Genomic DNA, 22,912 nt, shown 5'->3' with positions numbered 1-22,912 from the left:
ATCCAACATGGGTGTGGGGAGGTTTTCCACCATTATCATAGCAGGGGTCATTGTTTGTGGCTCTCTTGGCTGCATTGGGATGATGTCAGCAGAGCTAATCTGACTCCCACAAAGTCCTTTGCTTAGGTGGGTAAATGCTGAATCCTCTCTTCTGGAACAAACCCCAGGTTTCCTGAAGATGCGGGGGAATGGAGGAGGCCCAGGTTGCCCTAAGAGGAGATTTGTGATGGCTGTTGTGTTATAAGGGTGGGATACTGTCTTGGGCCCTGGATTTCCCAGCCCTAAGTTCCTAGCTGCCTATGGCTATCCTCCTACCTCCCTCCTGTGTCATCTCTCCCCCCCCCCCCACATTTGTTTGGTGCCTGGGCCTATATCCATCACTGGTCTAAGCTGAAGTTAATGGAGTTGCACCTGACTCCTCAGCAGTGAATGTGACCTCATCTAAGGGAACAGGAGGCACGAGAGAAAGGAACTGTATACAGTAGCAGTTGTTCGGAGTATACTGAAGCAGAGAGGATAAGCTGGAGGACCTCACAGGGAGAATGTTAACAGGCTGAAGAGTGGTGTTTGGAAGGGGAGCTTTTTCCTCAGTACCACCTACTGCAGCAGCAGGTAGTTGGGCATCAGCTTGTCAGAAGTTTAAATTTTAAATACACTGACAAGTGATGTCCACAAACAAATGATCAGTCCAGGTCATCTGAAAGGAGACTGACCGTGGCCTATGATTTCCTCTTCTCAGCTCTGATCTCAAAGCCAAAGCCACATACCACTTTTGGCCATGTCTGCACTGCAAGAGTCTATTTCAGTAAAGCTATGCTGGCATAGACTGCTAGTGTAGACAGTGCTCGTGCTGACTGAAGGAGTTCTGCCGCTGCAGTAGCAGCACATCAACTCTGAATGATTTTAGCTAAGCTAACAGACAGGCTCTTCGGTCGGCCTAGTTGCCTCTACACTACTCCATTCCGCTGGCATAGCTAGACTGCCTACAGCAGTGGCGGGCAACCTGTGGCCCATCAGGGTAATCTGCTGGCGGGCTGCGAGACAATGTTTACATTGACAGGTTTCAAAGTAGCAGCCATGTTAGTCTGTATTCACAAAAAGAACAGGAGTACTTGTGGCACCTGAGAGACTAACCAATTTATTTGAGCATAAGCTTTCGTGAGCTACAGCTCATGCTCAAATAAATTGGTTAGTCTCTAAGGTGCCACAAGTCCTCCTTTTCTTTTTGTTTACATTGACTGTCCGCAGGCCCACTACTGGCCTAGAAGGTGTGAATTTTTTCACACTCCTACATGACATGGTTATGCTGGCATAATTTAGTAGTGTAGACCAGTCCTTTCTCAACAGACCTGTTGCAGTAGGTTTGGCAGCCTCCTCCCTGCAACTCCTGCAATCAGCTGGAAGATTCTCCCCTCCCCCTTGCTTTCTGATTCCTTCCCCCCCCACCCCATGGAAATGCAGACTATGTAGAAATTTGGTGTATTTAAGTGTATCTGCCCTTCATTTTCAATATAACTTCATTCTGTTTAAAAAAAATGAATGGGGAAGAAAAGGTCAGGGTCCATAATAGCCCGATATCAGTGTTTTGGGGAAAATTCAGTTTCAAACCTGCTGAATAACATCTTTCAGGGTTTCTTTTTCTGTAGCTCCGTTACCTTCTGCTACTGCCTCCCTGCTTCTACTACAAGAGAACCCTGGCAAATATCCTCACACGTGTTGTTAAATGGGACGCGGCTCCTTTCTTTTACATCATAGGGAAGCAGGAACCCCTTGCCCTTTTTCTGCCTGCAAAATAAGAGTCTCTCTCTCTCTCTGAAGGAAATAGGCCCATATTGTGATGTTATTAATCTTTGCCATAACCCTCACTTTTTTATCTAATCTATGGCTCAGAGGTACAGCAACACTGTATCCTTAAAAAGAAAAGGAGTACTTGTGGCACCTTAGAGACTAACCAATTTATTTGAGCATAAGCTTTCGTGAGCTACAGCTCACTTCATCGGATGCATACTGTGGAATTTATTTGAGCATAAGCTTTCGTGAGCTACAGCTCACTTCACTTCATTTTCCACGGTATGCATCCGATGAAGTGAGCTGTAGCTCACGAAAGCTTATGCTCAAATAAATTGGCTAGTCTCTAAGGTGCCACAAGTACTCCTTTTCTTTTTGCGAATACAGACTAACATGGCTGTTACTCTGAAACTGTATCCTTATTGTTTTTTCTAGTTTTCACACATCATTTATTCTACTCTTTCTTTCCTCCTTTTGTCATTATAACTCTGAACCATTTTCTCCCCCCTTTCTGTTTTCTACTGTGAATCTGTGCCTGCCCCGCCCCCACACAGATTTTCTCTCAGCCTAGGTGCAACCCTCAGTCTTACTTTCTCCCAATCTCTTCTCCCTCAGTTAGTTGTCTCCATTTGTTTTTCTCTTTTCTACTTTCCCTTTAACCCTCAAGGCTCCTGGTCTGGCCAATTTCAGCCTCCTCCCACTGGAGATCCCTGAGGTTCCAGTTCAAGCTGCCAGCAGCTGCGTCCACTGCCTTTCCCCTGTTCTATCTGTGACCTCTGTGGCTCTTCTAAGCGTAGCTCTTATCTGCCTCCTGCAGCCAGCATCTGAGACCGGCTGCCTTAAGGTGGGATTTTTTTCGTAACTTGGCATGCTTCTCTTGCTGGGCAAGTTCAAGGGCCATGTCTGGTTCTGCACTGGCTTGCTTAGCTTGAAAAATGGATGAGTTGAAATTCCAGTAAGGCCATCAGTGTCACTGGCCAAAACTACTACACACCAGCCCATTTTGGGCCCTGCGTACTTGGTAAAGCCAGTAGACTGAATAAGGACCCTATTAAATTTTCTGTATTGTCACCACTGACTGGTTAACTCTTGTAAGAATCTGCCAACATGAAAAGCCTCTGTAGCAAGAATACAGACTTAGCTTCCTTCCAGAAGGAAGTAAGGCTGCTGTAGAGCAATACTCCTATAAACACAGACAACCCTCACAGTTTTATTGTGAATATTGTAATTATTTTCATTAACCCTCCTCACAAACCCTGGAGTTATATGAGCACATCAGAACCTCAGCTTTCATTTTAGTGAAAGTAAATTCCTAGCCATCCGGGGTGTGGAGATAAGCTTGAATATCTGAGCACTAAAGATTCACAAGCCAGAAAGCAAGTAAAAAGAAAAAACACCTCAGTGTGTTGCTTGTCAAATCTCATGCTTTTGGGGGTTTGACTCATGATTTGTTGAATGCTTGGGGCTGGCAATACTGAATGAATGACTCCCCTGCTCGCAGCACTCCCAGGAAGTTTCTTTCTAGTAACTTCAGAAACTTAAGGTACGTCTACATTGAAACATGGGATTTGATTGCAACTTGTGTGAATGTAACTGAGCTAGCTTTAATCTAGAACCTCATGACTGCAGCACAGTCATACTTACTTTATACTACTACTACGGCGTTCTTTATATTACTTTATTTTTCCTTTCCTCTTCACTGTGTAGCTGCAAATAGTTCCCAAACTGGTATCTCCATGAGAACCCCAGGAGTTATAAAATAGATATTCCTGAACTATTTGCAGTTGTTCCAGATAAAGTAGTGATCCATTGCTTCATAAGAGACTACTCTCTGGTCTTCCTGCCCAGCATTATGAAATTGGGAAATATTGCATTTGTCTGCTTTCTGAGCATCTCAAGGGATAGAATTTCTCAGCCCCAAAATAGAATTCTGTTGACCTTGCGAAGGCTTTGCAAAACTGCATTCCTCTGTCTGTATGTAACACCATAAATTTTAAATACCACATCTGACCAATTCCAGGGAATATTCTAGGCATCAGTGTACTGATATACAAGGGAAATTGGAAAACTGAAAGGAGGAAAATGGGGAACATAGAGCCCCTGCCATCTGTTTAGGACAACAGCAGCTTCCACTTTCTCTACAACTGTCTATAAATCAAACTGGTTGAAGGCACCCATTAATATCTTCCAGTATAACAATATCCCATCCCATCTCATTTCTGCTCATCCTTCCAGTAGTTTAACATGTTGACACCCTGAATTACTTATCTCAAAGATGGAAATAAAAATGATGAGGAAAAGGAAATGAGGGATGGGAGCTCTTGGAATGGAAGAATACTGGTATAAGGGAGGGAATGAAACCGAATCCATGGTGGGAGGTAATTTGGGGGACCCTGGTATAGGGGAAATGAGGGTGTACACAGAGTCCCTGCCATGAGGGGAAATGGGTGGGGGGATCACAGAGTTTCTGACATGGATGGGGGATGAGGGCTCACAGAGCCATTTGCATGGAGGGGAGGGAGGGATGGGGACACATAGAGCACCAGGCATGAGGGAGTGGGTGGGGTAAGTTACAGGGAATCCCTGAAATAAAGGGGGATGGGAGGATGGCACCCTGGGAGCTCATGGAGTGAAATGGAGGAATGCCGGTATGTGTGGTCAGCTTGGCCTACTAAAGCTACGTGCAACCACCTTACACAGAAAGCACTAGGACAGTCTAAACAGAGAGGAAGAATAATAATAAGACAAGGCTGGTGTGTTTTCTAGAGATTGTTCCTCTTGATTCTGGTTGATGGGACAACTCTTAAAATACATATATAAAATAATCTTATGTAGCAGTCCTATCGTCTATAGGTTTCTTGCAAATGTGTAATTTATTGTTCTCTGACTCTCCTAGGTCCACAGCAGAATAAGCTCCAGGTTCCTTTTTTCTTAGTGCAATACAGATTTTTTTTTTCATTATCTGTTATTGAATGGAAATGTGGCCTTTTGGTACACTCTGATTTCTGTGGCGAAAATTTGCATTCATTCCATATTCTATATGAATCTTTCTTTCATTGCTCATCTGGGAATGTATTTTTGATGTGCTGAACTAGAAACAAAGCTTGGCACCACTAAGTACTTAATGTCACTAAGTACAAGCCTTAACTGACAAATTTTCCTTCTATTACATAACAGAAACTGGGTCTGCAATTACTGCTTCCTGCATTGGTTTGGGAAACTCAACAACTCCTCCACCAGGACAGGCAGGAAAACCAGTGCCAGGATACAATGGTAAGAGTGTGCAGTGTATATCAATAGGAGAGGAGGTTGCTTGCACTTCTGAGTGAGAGCTCAGCACCTCACAAGATCGGGCCTTAAGATTGCAGTTATCTAGGGCCAAAATTGGCCTCTCCTCCATCAGTTTTGCACCTCTCTGGCTTAACTGGCTACTTAACTGGGTGAATGTCCATGTGACGTTGGGTCAACATAGTAGTTCCTCACCAACATTTCTTTATTTTTCCTTCCTCTCCAGTTTGGCTGGGGAAGAAAACATGATTTCGGAGCTGACACATCCAGGAGATTCAATTGTGTATGTTACCAATTGGCACAGTTTAGAGCAGACCTGATGCTATTCCATGTTGCCCCCTGGAACCAGCCCAGTGCCCTCAGGATTGACTTAAAGCCATTTTCTCTCTCTCTCTCACATGCACACATGCAACTTTTTGACCCATGTCAGGTGCAGAGGCATCAGTTCTTACAATCAGGCTCCAGTATCCAGTACAATTAAAATTACAGCAACCATTTAATCATGTGGGTTTTAATTTATCCTGTATCCCTTGAAGATGCTTGAATTTTCAGGAAGTGCTCAAAAACTCACAAGGTCAGATCCTTAGCAGTCTGCCCTGTTAGCAAAAATTCCTTTCCATCTTTCAGTTGTTAGTCTGACGCATTCCTTGTGCACCCAAAATTTCTCTGGCATACAGTGAGATTTGAAAGTGCACAAGGAATTGGCTACTGCAGTTGTCATTGTACTGTTGAGTCTGAAGGTTTGGAATGCCTGCATACAAACGAGCAATGGATATTATGAAATGCTCAGAGCTTCAAACCATAATCTGCAGTAATCTCGTGTTAAATCATAACCAGCAGTGACATTGTTTTTTAGTGGTTAGGAAAAATAGTGTTAATAGTGATCATCTTTATAATTGGTGGAGAGGGAATAGTAGCTAGACTATGTAGCTAAATAGTGCTTTAAGAATGTATTATCATACCTGTAGCTTACATCTATGACTTCATGTGTTGTTCAGAGGCTAAATGGTTTTGCTTGTTGGGCATATACATTGTACATATATGTTTGAGAAACACACTGATCTGATCTTTTTCTCCACAACAATTCAATATAAAAACTCACCTGATTTTAAGTGTATAAAGATGATTCTTCCTGTGAAGTCTGTGACCTCTACAAATATGTAATGATGAACTAAAAAGCAACACAGTAAGGGTATAAATCCTGGCTATTTGTACCTGCCTCACATCCCCATTCGTTTTATCAAAGAAGACAGTGTTTGTGTTCAGACTTGTACAGGGGCTCATATTTGAGAGAGTTGTTAAACACGTTATGTTTCCGTACTTGTTAGGGGGCTTATTCCTTCACCCGCTTACTTCCCTGGTCCTTCTCGCATGAACAGAGAGCAACAATACCCGAAGTCCAAATTTTGCAAAAAATTCAATGTTTATTGGGGTGAACTTCAAACAAGCATGATTCCAGTTTCCTACCACAGTGTCCTCCTTCCCAGCTCTGACACCACAGAGCCTTACCTGTGTCCTTGTTCCCATTCCCCCGCTTAGCAAAACATGATTCCAATTTCCCCACCCCCATTCCCTGTTCCCATCGCCCCCCTTACTTCCTGACTGACTGCAGACTATATAGTAAAACTTGAGTTCTGCTTAGCTATACCTTAACCAATCATTTTCCTGAAATTTGACTAACCAATCCTAATATATTGTAACATGATTATTTAACAAATTATATCCCACCACCTTAATTAGTTTACACGCAGCAAAATTAATTATACAGCAGACAGAAACAATCACAGAACCAGACAGAGATTATACAGACAAACAATAGGGAAATGGGGACTACAATGATAGAACAACACAGAAATGAGGATTTCACATCCCAGCTATCGATAAGTGAGTTCTTGCCAGACAGGATGCTATCAAACTAAGTTTCCTTTTACATTTTCTAGGCACTTCCCTTTCTCTGGAGGTGATAGTCATTATCGGGACAGGATTGTATTCCTAACAGCCCAATAGCTTATGGCTGCTTCTCCTGCTTAGCCAAAGATCTTAGCCTAAGAACAGGGCCTCAGACTGTCACAGTGAGAGAAGGCTTTTACACTGGCAGACAGTGATTTTGATTCTTTCTTTTATATCTCCGTAACTAGCTAAGTGATAAGAATACACCTAAATTCTTAGAGTATAGGCCTTTACAGGCAGGCCTGAATATCTATATCCTAACAAGAAAAGGAGTACTTGTGGTACCTTAGAGACTAACAAATTCATTAGAGCATAAACTTTCGTGAGCTACAGCTCATTTTATCAGATAGCTCATGAAAGCTTATGCTCTAATAAATTTGTTAGTCTCTAAGGTGCCACAAGTACTCCTTTTCTTTTTACGGCTGCTACTCTGAAACCTGTCATTATATCCTAACAGTACTTGTGTAGCATTTTTATTTCTAGCTGTACAAAACTGTAGGCTGTGAACCAGCATAGGGCATAAAAAGTGAGAGCTTTTGTTATTTGGAAGGTGTTTGCATGCAGAGTGCGCAGCCATGAGATTAAGAATTCTAAAATATTTTTATACATGGGATTTATACCTCTGATTATGACCCAGAGTGTTCAGGAATTACTTCAAGAAGGACACATAATTAGATTTTTTTTTTAGGTCAAGCCATCTACAGGAGGAGTGCTCACATTCTTGGGAAGGAGCCGTTGGCTGACTTTTCTTCTAACAAGTAGAAGTGAATATGAACATAAAAAAAACCTTTTCAGCTGCCCTAGACTTTGGCACTAGTAGTTATTGTATGAAGACAAACAATGAATGAAAGAGGAAGTTAGAGAAAAGGCTTAAAGTTTGACCACAGCTCTAATAATCAGGGAACAATTGCAGAATTTAATTGCATGAAACCTGTTCATAAAGCTCTGGTAGTCAGGCTTAGCAAGAATATGTGGGAAGCACATATACAGAGATTTTAAATGAACTCTGCAAAACCTGATGTTAGAGTATTTAAAAGCTTTGTTCTAAATGGATCAGAGGGAATTACAGTAGAACCTCAGACTTACGAATATCAGAGTTACGAACTGATCAGTTAACCAGACACCTCATTTGGAACTGGAAGTATGCAATCAGGCAGCAGCAGAGACCCAAACCAGAAAACCAAAAAAACCCAAATACAGCACAGTACTACGTTAAATGTAAACTACTAAAAACAAATAAAGGGAAAGCAGCATATTGCTTCTGCATAGGAAAGTTTCAAAGCTGCATTAAGTCAATATTCAGTTGTAAACTTTTAAAAGAACAACCATAACGTTTTGTTCAGAGTTGTGAACAACCTCCATTTCTGAGATGTTCGTAACTCTGAGGTTCTACTGTACTTTAAAATGGACGACAAAATGATCACACGTTCAGGTATATTCTGTAAGGGAACAGTCACATTTCCTTTCTAACAAATGGTTCAGGACCACTTACTGGAAAAGTTTACAAATCCTGTAACCCTGCTATTAATGAAATACAGGACCTTGAAATCACTTCTGATTACTATCTCACTTTTCCTCACTTCAGTTGTGTTATGACTCTAGCTGCTGCTACTTTAGCTACTAGTTTGAGATAAATGTTTTATGCCATTTAAAAGATGGGCTGTGTGCTTTTTGATGGTATAAAATTGCATTAGTAGTTCTCTGGACAATGGTTGCTGAAGTCATGATACATTTAAATTGGATTTGGGGAAGTAAAATTGGAAGAAATGCCTTTTCCCCCCAAATGGCCAAATTCTTTCCTGTTATACCATTGTAAATACAGAGTAAAGTAAATTGTGTGAAGTGACTCCAGCTTTACATTGGGGTAAACGATTCAAGATTCAGTGTTGGGTGACGAGGCCAGGCTATGAATGCTGCATACTACTGGAAAACTAATTTAAAACCTGAATTAATTTTTTAATAATATACCTCATTCATTTCTAGCTCTGACATTTTCTGAGATCTGACCTGCTATTTGGTATTGGTCCCTTAGTCTATAAGTTTGTTTGTTATTGATCCAAGACAAAATACAGCAAGTCCTGGATTTGAGGGCGGTAAATACCCTGAATATAGGTTGGTAGCCATGTAATTCAGGAATACCCCTAAACTACTGTTCTTTTTAAAAAAAAAAATCTAAAAATCTTGGAAACCTAAGTACATAGCTTTCAGGAAACAAAATCTAATATGAAAAACTGATGTTAGCGCCTTGATAAACAAATTATATTAAACTGAGGACTCTAATGTATCAAAAAAAAAAGTAAGTTGTTGAAATTGTGGTATGAGTAAGACTATCTCCTCCTACTATATGAGTCCAAGTTCTCCAAGTCTAGCTTGATGGATTTTCTTACGTTACTTGAACAGGTACAAGAAACAAATAGTGTTTACAGAATTTGTAGTCATTGCCCAGGAGAATGGAAGCTTCTTGTTAGCATCCCAAACTTGTCCTCCCTCAAATAGAGGGCACAGGATGACTTCTGAGTTCCTATTCATCCTTCCCAGAACCTTTCTGAGCTTACCTTTTGACTGTCTAATTAACCCTTCGAATTCTTGGGTCTGTATCTGTCCTGATGCCAAGCCTCTGACCCATTGTCTGTGACAGGCTATGCAGGTGTTAAAATCACTGTCCTTTCTGAAGGAGTGGTTTCAGTCAGCAAAGATCAAATTGCAGCAGTCCTGGAGTCTGTGTATTAGGTAAGCCCAATGATACTTCAGAGGTCTGTTGGCAGATGTGGGTATCTCCTCTCTCACCTCAACTTTCTTTCATATTGTCCAAGGTTGTTGTAGCAGGATAGACCTAGCTGGATGTTACTGTTGCAGGTCAGGTCAACCTTGTATTCCCCTACGGGCTCCAGCAAGGGCACCCGCTTTTAGGCTCCCTGTTCCTCAGCTGTCACCTCTCTTGGGCAGAGACCCACATCTTGTTCCCTCCAGTCGTGGTCAGGGTTTTCCAGGCTGCATAGTTCCCTACCTACATTGTGTTATTCCTGGCAAGCCAGACTGCCTAAATAGGCCAGCGTTTACTCTTTGCTTTCTTTTCAGAGGCCGTAAACATCATAATTGCCCATATGTATAAATTACTGCACAGCTCTTCCTAATCAAGCACATTTATTCAAGTGAAAAGCATTACAGAGAAAACATTAAAAACAATAAAGAGTCTACACGCATGCTAATAAGCTTGACAGAGATCACCCCAACTTCAGCAAAGACTGGTAGGAGTCAGTCCTTCAAACCCCGCCAAGGGATTTTCCTGTGGTTAAAACACCTGTAGTTCAGAACAAGCATCCCCATAAAATGGTGAGTCCTTTCTTTAGATATCTTGGATCTTTGATCTTCAGATTCTGGGAGTGGGTAAGCAGTAGACAATGATTTCCTCCTCATGGCATTGCTTCGAAAGGCTGCATTCAACCTCCCCTTTGAGATTCCCCAGGCAAACCACTTGACACTGTCCAAAAGTCCATTCTTGTCTGGCCCATTGTCCTTTGAAGTTCATAACATTTCCCAGGGCTCACAATAATACATTACCTTTGTGTTTAATATAATGGACTCCAAATAAACTTAATTCAATCAGGTTTTTTAAGGATATTGCAGGAAATTGCCGTATCTGTTAGTTACCTCCTCTGCTTGGCCACACTCAAAAAGCTTATGATTTAAAAGGCTTACTATGCCTCTCCTCCCTACCTCCACTTGCTGTTCACATGCATCAACCATTCTTAATGAGGTATCTCTAGCTATTATAAGCCATGCCTCTGAGTAGTTAGTACAGATAAGGGTACCACAGCCCTGGACAACAAGTTATTTGTCATCCTTCCTTTGTTCCCAGGCAGCAAGGATTTGATTCTAATAGATTTCCAAGATAAAGACTGTATCCAAGAGGAGATGCCAGGCTCTGTCCATTGAAACCTAAATTTCCTCTATTGAAATATAACCGAATTACTGAAGATTGTAACAAAGGTTGTGTGGACCATTGAAAAGGGCACTGGAGTTGGTCTCTGGATTCTGTTCCCAGCTATGCCACTGTGTGAGTTTGGGCAAATCAGAAGTCACTTCACTTCACCTCACCTCTCTAAGTATGAAAAACACAATCCTTCCCTGTTGGGATGGTGGTTTCACTATGCAGAGTCTGACAAATCAGAGACAGATCTTGTGCATTTGAAAAACAGAGAGTTTTAGGTCAATCTCTAATAATCTTAGTTATCACTTACTAATATTTCTTGTGGGCTCTTTTTCGTGGGCTCACTGCCCTACTTCTGAAAGGGCTTTTCTTAACTGAAGATTCAGATTTCGCTGTCTGGAGATTTTTTTTCTTTTAATTTTTAGTTTGGGGTTGGTTCTTTTTCATTCAAACCAGGTGCTTCTCCCTCTCAGTTTGTGTGTCGTTAGTTTAAGGCGTAGGGTATTTGTGGTGGGGATGCCAATAGCAATCTTTAACTCCTCTATTTTGGTACCCAGAAATTCTATAATTCCTTTTGTTGTCTGTTCCTGCTCGAAACTGAGTGTGACATAAGTGGGCATTCATCAAATTAAGGTTTATAGACTGAGTGAATTAGTGTGCTGCAAGCCAGGGTATGAATCTACTACGTACTAGCTTCCTGTGTAGACCCTGTTACTGCACACTAGATGTTCCATAGTGCTCTGTATCAGGGTCTACCTAGCTGGTTAGTGCATTGTAGATTCTCACCCTGGCTTGCCTTGCACTAACTCCCCAGGTAGACAAGCTTTTTAGAAATTGTCCTTGTCCATCTGAAAAGTACCATTTGCAAGGGAAAAAATGATCTCTTTCTTTACTTTGCAGTGATGGTTCTGGATGACAACAAGCAACCAGTGAAGGCCAAGACTTTAGGAAATATTGTGGTAAAGTAAGCAAGTCAAAACTTACAAGGTGTCTTATAATTAAGGGGAGCTGCCTTCCATGAAAACTGTTGAGAAGGGCAAACTATTATTTTTTGGGAAAGACCTAAATAGCAGTGGCACATAAAGTAAGGAAGATGAGAGTAGAAGAGCATGGCTGTCTCTGATGTTGATTTTTAGGAATCTCTCACTTTACCCTGCAACACTAATATGGGAGCACTCAACTCACCTGGTACAAAAGGCTTAAAAAAAACCTCTATACTGCTTTTTTTCCTTAATGGCAGCCTTCTTTGCCATGTTTCTTATTTGCCAGCATAAGAACAAGTCTAATTCCTGTGATGCAAGAGAACACTGCCATGTCTCCGACTTCCTCCTGATTCCGTGGAGGTCTTCAGCGTCACAGAATTACATGCTTGATTTCTAGGAGGATAAAGCAATGACTGCTTGCTGCTTCATTGTCTAGCTGGCTCAACCTAAAGCAGCATTTGCAAATTGTTAGGTTTAGAATGATTGTTTCCTCATCCTACTAAAGCAAGAGCCCTTCTGTTATCTGAAAGTGTGGTTTGTATGGAAAAGGTTACTTAGCCCTGGTCTACACTAGGAGTTTAGGTCGAATTTAGCAGCGTTAAATCGATATAAACCTGCACCCGTCCACACGGTGAAGCCCTTTTTTTCGACTTAAAGGGCTCTTAAAATCGATTTCCTTAATCCACCTCTGACAAGTAGATTAGCGCTTAAATCGGCCTTGCCGGGTTGAATTTGGGGTACTGTGGATGCAATTAGCTGGTATTGGCCTCCGGGAGCTATCCCAGAGTGCGCTATTGTGACCGCTCTGGACAGCACTCTCAACTTAGATGCACTGGCCAGGTAGACAGGAAAAGGCCCGCGAACTTTTGAATTTTAATTTCCTGTTTGCATGGTCACCTGCAGCTTGCCACGCTGGCCAGAGCTCATCAGCAGAGGTGACCATGATGGAGTCCCAGAATCGCAAAAGAGCTCCAGCATGGACCGAACGGGAGGTACGGGATCTGATTGCTGTGTGGGGAGAGGAATCCGTGCTATCAGAACTCCTTTGCAGTTTTCGAAATGCCAAAACATTTGTCAAAATCTCCCAGGGCATGAAGGACAGAGGCCATAACAGGGACCCGAAGCAATGCCGCATGAAACTTAAGGAGCTGAGGCAAGCCTACCAGAAACCCAGAGAGGCAAATGGCCACTCTGGGTCAGAGCCCCAAACATGCCACTTCTATGATGAGCTGCATGCCATTTTAGGGGGTTCAGCCACCATGACCCCAGCCGTGTTGTTTGACTCCTTCAGTGGAGATGGAGGCAACACAGAAGCAGGTTTTGGGGACGAGGAAGATGATGATGGTGAAGATGTAGATAGCTCACAGCAAGCAAGCAGAGAAACCGGTTTTCCCGACAGCCAGGAACTGTTTCTTGCCCTGGACCTGGAGGCAGTCCCCCCCGGACCCACCCAAGGCTGCCTCCCGGACCCGCCAGGCGGAGAAGGGACCTCTGGTGAGTGTACCTTTTAAAATACTCTACATGGTTTAAAAGCAAACATGTTTAATGATTAATTTGCCCTGGCATTTGCAGCTCTCCTGGATGTACTCCCAAAGCCTTTGCAAAAGGTTTCTGGGGAGGGCAGCCTTATTCCACCCACCATGGTAGGACACTTTACCAAACCAGGCCAGTAACACATACTCGGGAATCATTGTATAACAAAGCATTGCAGTGTATGTTTGCTGGCATTCAAACAATATCCGTTCTTTATCTCTCTGTGTTATCCTCAGGAGAGTGATATCATTCGTGGTCACCTGGTTGAAATAGGGTGCTTTTCTTAAGGGGACATGCAGAGGTGCCCGTTCCTGCTGGACTGTTTGCCTGTGGCTGAACAGAAATGTTCCCTGCTGTTAGCTTGTGAGGGGCTAGCCACGTGCTGGGGGGAGGCAAAATGCGACCTTGGAACGAAAGCACATGTGCTGTGTATGTAATGTTAACAGCAAGGTTTACCATGAAAGAGTGTAGCCATTGTTTTAGAAAATGTGTCTTTTTAAATACCACAGCCTCTTTTTTTTTTTTTTCTCCACCAGCTGCATGTGTTTCAATGATCACAGGATCTTCTCCTTCCCAGAGGCTAGTGAAGATTAGAAGGCGAAAAAAACGCACTCGTGATGAAATGTTCTCTGAGCTCATTGTGTCCTCCCACACTGACATGGCACAGACTACTGCGTGGAGGCAGACAATGTCAGAGTGCAGGAAAGCACAGTATGACTGGGAGGAGAGGTGGCGGGCTGAAGAGAGTAAGTGGCGGGCTGAAGAGAGGGCTGAAGCTCAAATGTGGCAGCAGCGCGATGAGAGGAGGCAGGATTCAATGCTGAGGCTGCTGGAGGATCAAACCAATATGCTCCAGCGTATGGTTGAGCTGCAGGAAAGGCAGCAGGAGCACAGACCGCTGCTACAGCCCCTGTGTAACCAACCGCCCTCCTTCCCAAGTTCCATAGCCTCCTCACCCAAGAACGCGGTGGGGGGGCCTCCGGCCACCCAGCCACTCCACCCCAGAGGATTGCCCAAGCAACAGAAGGCTGGCATTCAATAAGTTTTTAAAGTTTTAAACTTTTAAAGTGCTGTGTGGCCTTGTCCTTCCCTCCTCCATCACCCCTCCTGCTGCTTCTCTTCTCCACCACCCCTCCCGGGCTACCTTAGTAGTTATCCCCCTATTTGTGTGATGAATGAATAAAGAATGCATGAATGTGAAGCAACAATGACTTTATTGCCTCTGACAGCGTTGATTGAAGGGAGGAGGGGAGGGTGGTTAGCTTACAGGGAAGTAGAGTGAACCAAGGGGCGGTGGGTTTCATCATGGAGAAACAAACAGAACTTTCACACCATAGCCTGTCCAGTCATGAAACTGGTTTTCAAAGCTTCTCTGATGCGCACCGCGCCCTCCTGTGCTCTTCTAACCACCCTGGTGTCTGGCTGTGCAAAACCAGCAGCCAGGCGATTTGCCTCAACCTCCCACCCCATCATAAATGTCTCCCCCTTACTCTCACACATATTGTGGAGCGCACAGCAAGCAGTAATAACAGTGGGAATATTGGTTTCGCTGAGGTCTAAGCGAGTCAGTAAACTGCGCCAGCGCGCTTTTAAATGTCCAAATGCACATTCTGCCACCATTCTTCACTTGCTCAGCCTGTAGTTGAACAGCTCCTGAATACTGTCCAGGCTGCCTGTGTATGGCTTCATGAGCCATGGCATTAAGGGGTAGGCTGGGTCCCCAAGGTTACATATAGGCATTTCAACGTCCCCAACGGTTATTTTCTGGTCTGGGAATAAAGTCCCTTCTTGCAGCTTTTGAAACAGTCCAGAGTTCCTGAAGATGCGAGCGTCATGTACCTTTCCTGGCCATCCCACGTTGATGTTGGTGAAACGTCCCTTGTGATCCACCAGTGCTTGCAGCACTATTGAAAAGTACCCCTTGCGGTTTATGTACTCGCCGGCTTGGTGCTCCGGTGCCAAGATAGGGATATGGGTTCCGTCTATGGCCCCACCACAGTTAGGGAATCCCATTGCAGCAAAGCCATCCACTATGACCTGCACATTTCCCAGGGTCACTACCCTTGATATCAGCAGATCTTTGATTGTGTTTGGCTACTTGCATCACAGCAGCCCCCACAGTAGATGTGCCCACTCCAAATTGATTCCCGACTGACCGATAGCTGTCTGGCATTGCAAGCTTCCACAGGGCTATCGCCACTCGCTTCTCAACTGTGAGGGCTGCTTTCATCTTGGTATTCTTGTGCCTCAGGGCAGGGGAAAGCAAGTCACACAGTTCCATAAAAGTGCCCTTACGCATGCGAAAGTTTCGCAACCACTGGGAATCGTCCCAGACCCGCAACACTATGCGGTCCCACCAGTCTGTGCTTGTTTCCGGAGCCCAGAATTGGTGTTCCACTGCATGAACTTGGCCCATTAGCACCATGATGCCCACATTGCCAGGGCCCCTGCTTTGAGAGAAGTATGTGTCCATGTCCTCATCACTCACATTACCGCGCCGATGTCGCCTACTCGCCCAGTATCGCTTTGCTAGGTTCCGGTGCTGCATATACTGCTGGATAATGCGCGTAGTGTTTAATGTGCTCCTAATTGCCAAAGTGATCTGAGCGGGCTCCATGCTTGCCATGGTATCGCGTCTGCACAGAAAAAAGGCGCGGAACGATTGTCTGCCGTTGCCCTGATGGAGGGAGGGGCAACTGACGATATGGCTTACAGGGAATTAAAATCAACAAAGGGGGTGGCTTTGCGAGAAACTGAATGGCCCCCTCAAGGATAGAACTCAAAACCTCAAGGATAGAACTCAAAACTGGGTTTGGCAGGCCATTGATTTCACAGAGGGAAGGAGGAGAAAATGAATACAAAACAAATCTGGTCTATTTCTTGTTTTGAGCCACTTCATCTATCTTTATACATCTTGCTGGCAGCAGACTGTGCAGTACGACCGCTAGCCGTCGTCATCTCCTGGGTGCTCAGCAGAAAACGGTGCAGTATGACGACTAGCCGCCATCTTCTGCTGGCTGGAGGTTAAAAGACAGTGCACTGCCGGTAGGACTGAATCGCCATGAGACAAAACTTAAAAGGGAAATGACCTGGCTGAGTCACTCCCATGTTTGCCCAGGCGCCCGATTAAAAGAGTACCCGGGACTACATCGATGACGGCTACCAGTCATACTGCACTGTCTGCTGCCAAAAGGCAATTAACTGCTGCTGTGTAGCAATGCAGTACCACATCTGCCAGCACCCAGGAGACATACAGTGACGGTTTGCTGAGCAGGCTCCATGCTTGCCGTGGTATGGCGTCTGCACAGGTAACTCAAGAAAAAAGGCGCAAAACGATTGTCTGCCCCTGCTTTCACGGAGGGAGGGAGGGAATGGGGGCCTGACGATATGTACCCAGAACCACCCGCGACTATGTTTTAGCCCCATCAGGCACTGGGATTTCTACCCAGAATTCAGATGGGCAGCGGAGACTGCGGGAACTGTGGGATAGCCACCCACGGTGCAACACTCCGGAAGTCGACAGTTGCCTCGGTACTGTGGATACACTCCGCCAACTACATGCACTTAGAGCTCTTGTGTGGGGACACACACAATCAACTGTATAAAACCGCTTTCTACAAAACCGGCTTCTATAAATTCGACCTAATTTCATAGTGTAGACATACCCTTGGATTCTGTCCCAGAATGGCCACAGCTCAGATGAGGAACATGTATTGAAAGACTCCATAGGCAAGAGAATCATTGTTGTTTTTCTTGCTGTGTCTTCTCTTTGATAACACTTGACAGCAAACTCCTTTGTCTCTTCAGTGTTTCATAAACACTAAAAGTCACTTTAAAATGCACACCCTTTTTTATACCTTCCACTCCACTCCACTCCCCAAAGGAGATTTTAGATACAGGGACCTCAGCTTAAAGCCACTCTAAATATTGACTGCTTTTCTCTTATCTTGTTTTCTGCTTTCTCATCATCTTCAGTTTCCATTGTGTCTGCTCCCATGGCACATGCCTGTTGCATTTCTTGGCTGTTTTACAGGAAATACTTGGGGTTACTGTCCTTTTGGTCAGCCAGGTACCCCTTTCTGACTTACAAGCTAGGAGAGCAGAGCTAGGTCAAAAATATCCTTTGGAGGGCTGGTAAGTAACATACTGGAAGTTTAACATTGGTCTGCATTAGAACTGGTTGGAACATTTTTGGCTAAATTAAATTTCTTTGAGATGTGCTCAAAGTCAAAATGTTTTGTGCAGACATATCTGTTTCAACTAAGTTTTTGTTGGGAAATCTGGAGAGGAGGGGAAGGAAAGCATGACTGACTGAGACCGTAACTGGGTGGTTAGGACATTTGGCTGGAGATGTGGGAGAGCCAGGTTCAAGTCCCTGTTCTCCCTGATTATGTGTGATCTGGGATGGAAAAACTCCACTTTGGTTCATGCAGAGCAAACACTTGAACCTGGCTCTCCCAAATCCCAAGCCAGTGCCCTAACTTCCTACCTCTTTTCCTCCCATACATTTAAAAGCTCAATTTCAGTCAGAAAATGGACACTTTTTGACACATGGCCATCAGAAACTTTTTCCCTTAACGGTACCCATTGGGTGGCTTGAGCATCTTCTGCTCTGATCACTGCTGCATGCAGGTATAAAGGGCAGAGCTGTTCCCACGCCCCTTTCAGTTCCTTCTTAACTCCCACAACAGTCATTGGAACCCCTGTTCATTACCAGAAGTTTTCTCTCTGCTCTGTGTACAAAGTATAATTGTAGTTGGTTAATAAATTTATTTATGTTCCATTTTTTTTATTGTTTTCCATGTTTTGGGGTTCTACCCCCAGCACTGAGGAATGCCTCTTGTTGCTCAAAACCTATGCTAGTGAGTGACCTGCACAGTAGTTGTCTTAAGTGCCAGGGCAAAGCACATGTGAAAGACCGGTGCCAGATTTGCTGTAAATTGAAGCCTAAAACAAACAAGGATAGGAAGGCTAGGCTGAAGTTCCTGCTGATGGAGGTGGCACTCGGACTATGCTTGAGGTGACCTGCTCCAACTTAGTGCTGAGTGCTGCAGCTTTAGTGAAAGTACGTCTCCAACGTTGTCAGAGTCCCAGCACTCATCTCCTTCACTTGTGCCTAGCAACAAAGAGGCGCCAACCAGGGGAAGATATCCACCCTCAAAACCTGAAAAGAGGGGTGAGAAAGATTTGAGTAGAGTACATCTGAAATCCAAGCATTTCTCCTAAATCAGTACAGAAGACTCCTGGTGCTGGACTTGATGATGCCCTCTCTGGTGCCAAAGTGGCACCATTGTGGCATAGCAGAAGACAGATATGATCTGAACTTGGGGTTTCAGATGACTGTCTATTGTTTTAGATTGCAAAGCTCACCCAGTCACAACTGCATGAAACTGTTTGAGGCTCCTGGGGCATGTGGCCTTGTGCACCTATGTGGTTCAATATGCCAGACTGCACCTCATAATTCTACAGGGTTGGCTACTCAGCGTGCTGTCACCATCTGGACTCGGTAGTGAAGGTGCCCTCTGATGCCCTCACCTCCCTAGCTTGATGGACAATTCCAGCTAATGTATGTGTAGGAGTCCTTTTGCCTCCCTGCAGATGATGCTCATGTTCGTGATCAATGTGTCTGCCTTTGGCTGGAGGACCCATCTGGGTTCTCTGCAGACTCAGAGTTTAGGTCCGCAGAGGACTTGGCTTTCCACATCAATGTCAGAAAGTTGAAAACTGTTAGATTGGCCTGTCAAGTTTTTCTGCTACAGATCAAGGGAAACATCCTTTTAGTCCTCACAGAGAACACAGCAGCAATGTTCTATCTCAGCAAGCAGGGAGTAGCCCGCTCTGTCAAGAGGCTACGCTGCTTTGTGAGCTTTGCACTGCCAACTCAATAGGTCTAGAAGCTTCTTATCTACCAGGGTCCAAAACAATCTGGCAGATCACCTGAGCAGATCATTTACAAGACACCACAATTGGTCTCGTTGTCCACATCTAGTCAGATACATCTTCCATTGGTGGGGGTTTCCGCAAATAAACCTATTTGCGAGAAGGATCAACAGAAAGTATCAGCAGTTCTGTTCCCTACAAGATCACAGCCTGGGTTCCCTGAACAACGCATTCTTACTACTGTGATCAGGCAGGCAGCATCACCGTTCCTTTCTTCAGTTCAACAGCTACTAGATAGCTTATTGTACCTAAAACACTGAGGTTTGACTGCTAGTTCTGTGAAGGTATATCAGGCAGCTTTCCAGCATTTACTCCTGAGGGAATTCTGTGCCAAAAAATAAAAAATTTGGCACCAAAAAAATTAAAAACTCTGCGTACAATATTTTAAAATGCTGCAAAATTCTGAATATTTTATTTGTCAAAATAACACAATACAATCGTGCCAGTTTCAATTATTTTGGTAATTTATTTCAAAATACCTGTCAGCAAGTATGTCTGTAACAATACAGAGAACAAAAAGATTCCCCCATGAGTAGAAAATTAAAGAAACCCTTATGACAACCCAGTTCCTGTTTCTCTGTTATGCTTTTGTCGGGCACCTCAGTCTAGGTGTTTCACACATGCCAGCTGGGCACATCTTCGGGGAAAACTCTGCCCCTCCAGTCTTTTAGTCAATTCTGTTTTTTTTCACCGTGTCCCCGTAGATTACTATATTTCAAGTTCCCAAATAGAGAACGCTGCCGGGGTGAGAGGGAGGTGCAGGAGTACATTTGAGGGATGCTGAAGGGGATATTTGGGGGGTGCTGGAGTTGGCTTCACAGGGCCCCCCAGCCCAGACACCTGCACCCCCTTTTCCCCCCCAGAGTTCAGCTGTGGGGCCAGACACCCGCACCCCCTCCCTCCAGAGCCCAGGTTCAGGCACCACTCCACACAGCTTTTGTTATTGTCCTACTGGGCAGAAATGACCTGTATCTGCTCATGGGGGAGGCAAAATTTAAAGATTTGGTTGCCTCCTGGAACAGGTCGAGTCACGCCCCCTTCTGGGAAGGGGCCCCCCCTTAACCCTCCTGGAAAGCAGTGGCCCCTCCCTGCAGCTTTCAGCTGTTGCTTCTGCCTCTCCCTGAAGGGTGCAGCTTGCCAGCTCCAGCAGCTGTTGCTCAGGGAGGGGACCTGAACACTCCATGTGACTGAGCAGGGTCAGCAAACTCTGGCAGAAATCTGGGGGGGCACGTGACCCTGTGTTCCGGGCACTCTGCTTATTGTGCAGCCCTGGCCCACATGCCATCTCCTTTGTTCAGGGCATGCTGGGAACTGCAGCCCGCCTACGCCTCTTGCAGTGGTGCATTGCGATTTGGGGAGGCGGGCTTTGTCAGGTCCAGCAGTCCCTAGCAGCAGCTCTGCAGCACCAGTTCTGTGGGAAGAAATGAAATTCTGTGCAGAACATTACTTCTGTGCAAATTCTGCATTGCACAGTGGTGCAGAACTCCCCCAGGAGTAAGCATTCCACCCCAAAGTAGATAATTGGTCTGTTTTCTCTAACAACATGTTTATAGGGTTTTTGAAAGGGCTAGTCAAATTGTATCCTTGGTTGCAAGACCACCTTCTCCCAAGCAATCTAAATTTAGCACCTTTAAGACTTATGGGTCCCTCTGTTTGAGCCTTTGGCTACATCAATGAATGAAAATGGCATTTTTGGTTGCCATCACCTTGGCCAGAAGAATAGGAGAGCTGCTTGACTTAATGGATGGGCTTCTCTATACAGTCTTCTTTAAGAAAAAGGTTTACTTGCAGCCTCATCTGAGGTTTTCCCAAAGGTGGTATCATCTTTCCATATCAGCCAGCCAATGTACTTACCTGCATTCTGCCTGAAGCCACATTTGTAGATTGACAACCTGGTCCTCAATCAACACATTTGCTTCCCATTGTGGTGTTGTTCAGGACTCGAGAGACAATGCTAGGGTTGAGCAAGTTGTTCTCCAATCATGACCTGTCCTCCTAACCCTCTATGTCGGAGATCTGGCAAGATGAAACTGAGGGGGAACAGGGAGCCGCTCTGTCCTTTATACCTGCATGCAGTAGTGTGTGTCAGCAGGAGGAACTCAAGCTACTCAGTGGGTACTACTGAGGGGAAAAGTTTCCAATGGCTATGCGCTGGGTAGACAGGCACCAAGGTTGAATTGGACATGTGCAACATGTCCAGAACAACAGTTACTGAACAGGTTAGTAACCGTTTTTTTCCAAATATCAGCACTCAACAAAATATTTTGAAGCACTTGACTGTTTGCCCCAAAAGTGGAAGAGGAAGAGTACTCATTGGTGAATTTGGTGATTTTGTGGCAGTTAAGCTGAACTATATTTGTTATATATTCATGTATAGCTATTTCTGTATCCTGTATCATCTTTTATTCTAGGTTCTTGTCATTAATGCCTATACTGTAGGGGACCTTTTAAAGTGTCGTTGCCTGGCTTGGTAAAGCCAACAGTGAGCTTTCTTAACAAGTTTCCCTTTTTAAAGAGCTTTAAAGATTGTAAGGGTATTTGTATTGTGGGTTTTTATTCTGTCCTCCCAACCCCCATCTTGACTTTTGCTGCAGTTGGATGAGTTGGTGGAGAAGGCCGGGGTGGGGAATCTGCATACTTTTTGTATCGTGTAATTCCTGGTAGAATACCAGTACGCTATCCTCTGTTGTTGCAGTTTGAACTTCTGTTGGTGGGGGGTTGGGTCTGCATCCAGCTGTATTGCTTAGTGGCAAGAGTCTGTGGCTGTATCACCTGATGGTGAGAGTCTTTAGGGTCAGCGGTAGGGGAACCCTGGTCCCTCCCTGCTCCACCTGGTTCCAACCATGGCCCTATGACAAGCAGGTCGGATATGCACCTAAAGCTGTCCAATAAACCCATAAAAATGGGCGATATGGGGAGTGGCTAGATACCCCATGGATGTTCATACACTTTACTGGGAAGTGTCCCATCAGCTGAAACTCTGACCACATTCTGTTGCCAAATACATCCTTCTGGTCCTCTTAAAGTGAATCACGTGGAGGATAGCTGAGTCTGACCCTGAGAGGCCCATCAACTTAGGAAGAACAGTGATGATTTAGCTTGTTTTGCCATGGCTTATTCTGTTAATACTTTCTATAGAAAAAAGAAAAATTGTCCTTTTGTGTTGATAAAAGTAAATCTTGTAGTGTAGATGTGGTTGACTTGCTAACACCATTTCCTGTGGGCTGAAGTCCCACATACAGTTTATATTTTATCTGTATGGACACTGCTACGCTACTGGGGAATGTTTCAGTGCTGGAGGTGTTGTCCTTTGCATAGTGTTATGAATCATAGTGGCGTTTGTCAGTATTTGGTGACTGCCAGGGTGAAAGTGAAGATCTCATGTATGAGGCATTACTTGGGAGTAATACATTCATCCCAAATTCATACCAGGAGACCTTTTATGGCACATTATTGAATTGATCTAATATATGCATGCACGCTGTCTCTCTCCTCTTGC

The 22,912-nt window shown here is 44.4% G+C and overlaps 1 protein-coding gene across 4 annotated transcripts in view; it reads left to right on the top strand.

The window, feature by feature from the left end:
* ACSS3 (acyl-CoA synthetase short chain family member 3) overlaps positions 1 to 22,912 on the top strand; it is a 124,861-nt gene that overhangs the window by 88,201 nt on the left and 13,748 nt on the right. Inside the window, exons 10-13 of one of the 4 annotated variants that reach the window (XM_075124317.1) lie at positions 4,966 to 5,061; positions 11,858 to 11,921; positions 13,232 to 13,434; positions 14,010 to 14,659. The exons of 1 other annotated variant lie outside the window; for it this stretch is intronic. In XM_075124317.1, coding sequence (XP_074980418.1) covers positions 4,966 to 5,061; positions 11,858 to 11,921; positions 13,232 to 13,434; positions 14,010 to 14,515 — 869 coding nt within the window. In that variant the 3' untranslated portion in view covers positions 14,516 to 14,659. 2 more of the 4 variants (XM_075124319.1, XM_048835687.2) reach the window with 2 other exon arrangements.

Source organism: Caretta caretta, chromosome 1, assembly GCF_965140235.1.
Source record: "Caretta caretta isolate rCarCar2 chromosome 1, rCarCar1.hap1, whole genome shotgun sequence".
Taxonomy (NCBI): Eukaryota; Metazoa; Chordata; order Testudines; family Cheloniidae; genus Caretta; species Caretta caretta.
The sequence above is the reverse complement of the archived record's forward strand: the minus strand, read 5'-3'. Positions and strand labels throughout refer to the sequence as shown.